Genomic DNA, 7,500 nt, shown 5'->3' with positions numbered 1-7,500 from the left:
CCCCACCCCCTACTCACATGACCGCATCCCTCCTGCCCGGATTCCGCCCCTCTCTTACTCACAGGGCTGAAGTTGTCTCGGCTCAGGCTCCCTTTGCTGTTCAGGCTACCGAACTCCGTCTGAGAGCTCGACTGGGACACGCCCTCAAAGAAAGGTCTGTAAACACACACACACACGCACACACGCGCACACACACACATATGCACACAGAAAGAAAGAGTGAAATCAGACCAGAACCTATGACAGTCAGAGTAGGTAGAACTGTGTGGAGCTCATGGCTGATTGACCTCATGCTCTCCTCAGGCCTGCAGGCTAATGATCAGGAGGGCCGGGTGTTTTTGGGGTGCAGGACCAGCAGTGAGGCCCCTGTGTGTGAGTGCAACAGCACTGCTTATCACCAGCATGTCACATATCTCCACTTCAATACCTGGCTGTTCTCTAACACAGCATGTGGGCATCAAAGGTACGACCCGGGGTTCTGTGTTCTTATGCTATTCCAGGCACACCAGATTGTGTCGACTTCTATCTGATGCGACTCTGCCACTACACCCTTTCCCCAGCAGAGGGAGCCCTTCTACTCTCACGCACCACAGCGGGATTCACGCATCTGCATTTGTTTTCTCTTTTCCTCCATCTCCTGGTCTCTCTGCCCGTTTCTGCCTCGCTCACCCCTCGGCACCCCTCCCCTCGCCCTCACACACATTCCATCTCAGACAGCCTCGCCCCCCCCCCCCCCCCGGTGTCTGTCTCACACACCCCCCCCCCCCCCCTCGGTGAGGCAACCTGACAGGGTTCAGCTCCGCTCTGTTCTCAGAGGGAGACCCGTACGGAGGCGTCGTGACAGAGCCCCGGTGGGGGGGGGCGGGCAGGATGAGAGACAGAGCGAATGAGAGAGAGAGAGAGAGAGAGGGAGAGAGAGTGAGTCTCAGAGATAAATAGAGAGAGAGGGAGAGAGAGTGAGTCTCAGAGATAAATAGAGAGAGAGGGAGACTGGCTATTGGAGAGAAAGCAATATCATCACAGATGCACCACACTGGGACAGTCTGATTACACTCGATGGCCTATTCACTCTGGTCTTTTTGCACGTTTTTTTTTTCTGTCTGGGTACAAAAAAAATGCAGATTCACTGTGAAATCCATCACGCTCATAGAATCGAAACTGCAGAACGTCTCACAGACCGGGCAGACTGTTCTGTAGTCGCTGTGCACCTGGTCTTAGACGACACACCCTCCCTCTTGGAGACAGCATGGCATGTACTAAGCTGACTATGAAGCAAATCAAAAACTAACAGTCAACTTTCTCAGACACAAATTTCAGTGGGTACTCAGGGGACTCTGGGTAATTCATGCTTCAAAGGGGCAGCTGAATAGCTGCCAGGCATTAAAGCCATAAGACGTGTGGGTCCCAGAAGCAGAAAAACTGAAGGAAAGATCTCGAAGGGTTTGCTATTCATTAAAATCACAGACTGATTGTAGCATTCAAAATTACAAAATACAAATACATACAATACAAAATACAAAAAAACTGATGGAATATTTACTGATTATACTTCTAATATTTATGACAGAATATATTATACCATGTTACCGAATAAAAATGAACTGGCTACCATATGGCACACAGTACGTTGCATATTCATTACTCAATAAAGAGACAAATCCTTTGCTTTTTACATATCCACATATTCAGCTGAATATTTACTGTAGCGATTCAGGTAAAGCACCTTACCAAAAACACTCCTGCACACTGATCATGGCTGAGATGGTATGCAGTGCCACTGACTGACCATGTAACAGGTCGACACACGACGCAGCTGCCTGTCAGAGTAAATCACTCAGAACATCACCTTGCGTGAGACCCAGGTGAGTAGGACCTGAACCTGCAACCCTCTGGCTGCATTGCCAGTTCCCACTGCTGCTCCCAGGCAGAGATACACAGCCCTGGCGTGTATCCATTTCCTGCTACTCCAGTTTGGGTTCAGTCTATGCTGAGGTATATAGTCCAGGTGGGTGTGTGGTCTTACTTGAGTTTGGGTTTGGGAGTAGTGAGGTATATAGCCCGAGGGGTGTGTGGTCCTTACTTGAGTTTGGGTTTGGGGAGCTGAGGTATATAGTCCAGGTGGGTGTGTGGTCTTACTTGAGTTTGGGTTTGGGGAGCTGAGGTATATAGTCCAGGTGGGTGTGTGGTCCTTACTTGAGTTTGGGTTTGGGGGTGCTGAGGATGCTGTCTGTCTCCTCCATCTCTGGGCCACTGTCGCTGGGGTTGTACATCTCCAGACTGTCGTACAGCTCGTCCAGGTCCTCCTCCACATCCTGGATCTGCTCCCGGGACACATGCTCCAACCCAAAGCCCACCTGGAGCAATGGAAGAGAGGAAGCACATGCTGGAAGCAGAGAAGAGGAGCTTCTCTACTGATTCACCATCTGGTGAACACCGGACTACTGTCTGAATATCAACACTGAGACAGGAAGGAGGAGAATGAGAGGAAGAGGAAGGGTCAGGGTAGATGAAGGCATACAGAGAAAGGGCTTTGTCTTGTGGTTTTATTTTAAATCTGTGTCATCCTTTCGTGATAGTTTGTAGCAATGCTGCTGTTGCTCATACCATCCATTCTAAAATCCATTGCTTTGACCACCCTATAGTTTCATGGTCATGCCAATAATTTGAGAAAGGGGAGGGCGTTTGAATTTCAGAAAGGGGGGAGGTGGAATAGAGGGGGAGAGAGTATAAAGGGGAAGAATAAAGGGAGTCTGTACCTCATCAGAAACCTTAAACCTTTTCAGCAAGGCCACAAACTTCTGCTTGATGTTGGGTTGCTGCATGAAAAGAGAGAGAAACCTGGTTAAGTCAGGCAGAAAGGGACATGAGCCTATCTCAGCCTGGTGTGGCCTGAACACAGCAGAGCCAGGCCTCAGGCAAGGTGTGGCTGTTTGTCTCTAGAGACTGATGTGTGAAACAGGAGGCGAGACGGGTCAGAGCCGAGTGTCGGGTTTCTCTGGGGAGATTCAGGGAGCAGCGACAGGCTGAGATAACACTGTAAAGCCGGCTCCACTGTCACTGCGGCAGAACACCAACCCTAACACTTACACCGGGATCTAAGCGTGTGTCTATGTGTGAGCGTGTGTGTTTCTGTGCGTGTGTGTGTTTCTGTGCGTGTGTGTGTGTGTGTGTGCTTGTGTGCGTGTGAGTGTGAGTGTGCGTGTGCGTGCGTGTGTGACTGTGTGTGCGTGTGTGAGCGTGTGTGTGTGTATGTTTGTGTGTGTGTGCGTGTGTGTGTGTGACTGTGTGTGCGTGTGTGACTGTGTGTGCGTGTGCGACTGTGTGTGTGCGTGTGTGACTGTGTGCGCGTGTGTGAGCGTGTGTTTGTGTGCGTGTGCGTGTGTGACTCTGTGTGTGCGTGTGTGTGACTGTGTGAGCGTGTGTGTGTATGTTTGTGTGCGTGTGCATGCGTGTGTGACTGTGTGTGACTGTCTGTGCTTGTGCGTGTGTGACTGTGTGTGCGCGTGTGTGTGCGCGTGTGTGTGCGCGTGTGCGTGTGTGTGTGACTGTGTGTGCCTGTGCGTGTGTGACTGTGTGTGAGGGAGAGAGAGTGAGTCATTATGGCTGTGTGGGAGTTCCATCGCAATGCTGTGACTCAGTCTGTGTGCATCCTTGCGAATCAACATCAACTGCATGTAGCGCGTGCTCCTGTCTCCTCTCACAGAGGCAGGCGGAGGCGTTGTGTGTGTGTGTGTGTGTGTGTGTGTGTGTGTATGTGTGTGTGTGTCTCTCTCTCTGTCCTGTATGTGTGTGTGTCTCTCTCTCTCTCTCTCTCTCTGTCCTGTGTGTGTGTGTGTATCTCTCTGTCTTGTGTGTGTGTGTCTCTCTCTCTCTCTGTCCTGTGTGTGTGTGTTTTGTACTCCTGTCTGTCCTGTGTGTGTGTGTGTGTGTGTGTATCTCTCTGTCTTGTGTGTGTGTCTCTCTCTCTCTCTCTCTCTCTGTTCTGTGTGTGTGTGTTTTGTACTCCTGTCTGTCCTGTGTGTGTGTGTGTGTGTTTCTCTCTCTCTCTGTCCTGTGTGTGTGTGTGTGTGTGTCTCTCTCTCTCTGTCCTGTGTGTGTGTGTGTGCGTGTCTCTCTCTCTCTGTCCTGTGTGTGTGTGTGTGCGCGTGTGTGTGTGTGTGTGTGTATCTCTCTGTCTTGTGTGTGTGTCTCTCTCTCTCTCTGTCCTGTGTGTGTGTGTTTTGTACTCCTGTCTGTCCTGTGTGTGTGTGTCTCTCTCTCTCTCTGTCCTGTGTGTGTGTGTGTGTGTGTATCTCTCTGTCCTGTGTGTGTGTGTGTGCGTGTGCGTGTGCGTGTGCCTGTGTGTCTGTGTGTGAGTGTGTGTGTGTGTCTCTCTGTCCTGTGTGTGTGTGTGTGTGTGTGTGTGTCTCTCTGTCCTGTGTGTGTGTGTGTATCTCTCTGTCCTGTGTGTGTGTGTGTGTGTGTGTCTCTCTGTCCTGTGTGTGTGTGTGTATCTCTCTGTCCTGTGTGTGTGTGTGTGTGTGTGTGTGTGTGTCTCTCGGCGGAAGCATTTACGAGGACATGTACAAAAGGGGTGCCCAGCTACAGAGGGTGGGGCTACAGAGACAGGGCTGGGTTACAGAGGGTGGGGTTACAGAGGGTGGGGTTACAGAGGGTGGGGCTACAGAGGGTGGGGTTACAGAGGGTGGGGTTACAGAGGGTGGGGCTACAGAGGGTGGGGTTACAGAGGGTGGGGTTACAGAGGGTGGGGCTACAGAGACAGGGCTGGGCTACAACAGTGGGGCGGGGCTACATTGATGGATTACAGACGCAGGGGCGGGGCTACAGAGGCAGACGGGACTCACATTAACGCGGGCGATGGAGGCAGAGGTGGAGGTGAGTTTGCGTCGTGGTTTCTTCTTCCTCACTTCATCCTCTTCATCAAACAGATACTGTGACAAAGACAAGACCTCAGCTGTGATACTGACCGTAGCCCCTGAACCCCAAGCACTGTGTGGCTCAGCTGCTGCTAGTCTCCTCTGTCTCTGTCTCTGTCTTTCACTCTCTCAAACCCTGCTCACCTCACTCATCTGTACTCTAGCCACCCATAAACCCCACCCCGCACCCCCCTGCCCCCCTCACCTGACCGTGCACAGGGTCATCACTGCCCTCCTGCTCAGAGGAGTAGCTTTCCTCCTCTTCCTCAGAGTAGTTATCAATATCTGGGGAGCGATCTGCTACAGAAAGAAGGAGTAAGGAGGGAGAGGGAAAGAAGGAGAGAAGGACAGGAAGAGTGATGAGAAAAATTCATCCAAACTGCATTTGAGCCTATCTCATAGTCATGTACGGTCGCCCTGCAGGACTGCATGAAACGGCAGGGACTTGGCTATTCCCGTCTGGCTGCAAAAGCCTGCAAATACAGGTCGCGATTTTATCCCTGACTCTGATAAAAACTGTTATGATGATGGCTGAATTTCAGCGTACGCATGCTGAGCTCAAACCTTGGCTCAGCAGCATAGATCTCGTAGCGATTCAGGTGACTAAGAGCTGGGATAATTGCTCTTACAGGCACCTACGAGCTGTGAGTCAACTCCTGGCACGACGCAACATTCACTCCAGAATAGCATGATTACAGGGTACCAGGATCCGAGCTCACGAGAAGCAACACCGACACCCAGCGCGACACCGCGGGGTTCAGAGCTCCGCTGCGTCGGCCCTGACGGCAGCGATCCCGCAGAGAGGAAACGTAGCCAGCTGGCACGGCGAGACAGGTGCGTTCGGAACCTGCAGTGTGTGCTCTGAGCGTAAGAGTCTCACAGGTGCTCCCAGGGGAAATCAGCTGCTGTAGGGCTGCAATAGACCGGCACCACCTGCTGCCGGTCTATTGCTGGTCGTTTTCCTCTTCCCTCTCCTCACCTTCATCTGGGTGCTTTAACTCTCCCATTCTCAAACCCACCCACTGAAACAAACTCATTTGACGTGTCTGTGAGGAATCTGGCAAATCAGAGATTGTAATGGATTTCTTTTATAGAGGGGGAGGTGGGGGGTGGATTAGGTCATGATAAAGTGGTCAGCAATAGCTTCTCCAATCTCCCTCTCTGGGTGAAACGGAAAAGCTTGAATAACTAGGACAGCTTCCCCCTGTGAGAGTCCACTGCACTCCACTGCACTGCAATGCAACCCTCTCTCAGCGTCCTCCACCACACTCTCTCTCTCTACTCCCCTTCATTCACCCATCCCCCCCCATCATTGGTTCCTCCCCCTATCTCCTTTGCCCCTCCCTCTTTGCCTATTCCTTTAGGTCTCTCCCACCTCCCCCACTCTCCCCTCTTTCCCCCCTCCCCCCCTCGGCTTTGCGCCCCACCGGACAGTTTGGCCTTGGGCCCCTCGTGGTCGATGGGCTGGCTGGAGAGGGAGTAGACCCGGATCTCGGCCACGGGGACAGAGGCGTCCTTCACGTTGCTGTGAAGCCCCAGAACCTGGGCCCCCTCGCTCGGGTGCTGCATCACCTTTGGGAGAGAGAGGGAGGCGGTGTGTCAGGGGGGCAGGGGGGCAGGGGGGCAGGGGGGCAGATGGCCCTGCTTCCACAGGTCACTCAGCCCAGAGGCTCTGCTGACACCTAATGCAGCAGACTGAAAGACTGATTTCACACCACACTGTACTTGAGACCACGATCTGTACGTTCCCCTCTCTAGCATTAAATGCCCTGGAATCTCGGTATTTCTTGCTTGTTCACTCACAGACGGAGGCTCCCTGTGGAGGTTTTTTTCATCTTGAACAGCTGTTATTTTTAGCAGTGCTCTATCACACTTGTTTCTAACATGAAATTGTTTTGATTTCCCCGAGATCTGAGTCCATCCTGAAATATCACCCTTTCTGCCTTCTCCAATTCCACTGTTTAATGAGCTCAGTTCAGCAACAATGAAACACCAACCCCATATGCTCCACATTCATACTGGGAGCAATGTGTGTGCGTGTGTGTGTGTGCGTGTGTGTGTGTGTGTGTGTGTGTGTGTGTGTGCGTGCGTGTATGTGTATATTTCTGTTTATAACTATTAAACAGCACATTCATTTACTCTGTACGTTGTTTTCTCATAAAGTGTAACCAGTTTTATGAATTTTGAGATGTACTGGAGGGAGTAGACTTTTTCAATTTTCAGACCATTTATGATTTATCTTAGTCTTACTGACAATGAATAAATGGTGTATTTGCCTATAACATGATGCATTTAACTGATTTCCACTGAGATACATTTTACATTTTGTATTAAATAAAAAAAAAAACTGAGTCTGATCAAAGCACTTTCAGACACCTGACTGACATTTTCTTTTCCATAGGTGGCTAGGTAATCAAAGATTGATAACTCCACTCTGATACTCTGATGTATTTTTTATGCTCATTGCATAAGTCTTGCATTTATGACACGGGAAAAAGTCTTCCCCTCACTTCTACTCTCATTCCTTCTGAGGTTAAACTCATCTCAGCTTTTAAAAACAGTCTTTATCACACCCTGATCTCAG

The 7,500-nt window shown here is 50.8% G+C and overlaps 1 protein-coding gene across 3 annotated transcripts in view; it reads right to left on the bottom strand.

Annotated features, from left to right (window-relative positions):
- Positions 1 to 7,500, bottom strand: part of pacs1a (phosphofurin acidic cluster sorting protein 1a) — a 39,253-nt gene that overhangs the window by 12,674 nt on the left and 19,079 nt on the right. For 2 of the 3 annotated variants that reach the window (XM_036524344.1, XM_036524346.1), the window contains exons 5-10: positions 6,344 to 6,488; positions 5,122 to 5,216; positions 4,845 to 4,931; positions 2,757 to 2,816; positions 2,194 to 2,354; positions 63 to 156 (exon numbers count right to left, since the gene is read on the bottom strand). In XM_036524344.1, coding sequence (XP_036380237.1) covers positions 63 to 156; positions 2,194 to 2,354; positions 2,757 to 2,816; positions 4,845 to 4,931; positions 5,122 to 5,216; positions 6,344 to 6,488 — 642 coding nt within the window. The remainder of the gene's footprint in view (positions 1 to 62; positions 157 to 2,193; positions 2,355 to 2,756; positions 2,817 to 4,844; positions 4,932 to 5,121; positions 5,217 to 6,343; positions 6,489 to 7,500) is intronic. The other variant, XM_036524345.1, reaches the window with a different exon arrangement.

Source organism: Megalops cyprinoides, chromosome 3 (assembly GCF_013368585.1).
Source record: "Megalops cyprinoides isolate fMegCyp1 chromosome 3, fMegCyp1.pri, whole genome shotgun sequence".
NCBI classification, from domain to species: domain Eukaryota; kingdom Metazoa; phylum Chordata; class Actinopteri; order Elopiformes; family Megalopidae; genus Megalops; species Megalops cyprinoides.
Note: the sequence above shows the minus strand (reverse complement) of the source record. Positions and strands in the feature narration are given on the sequence as shown.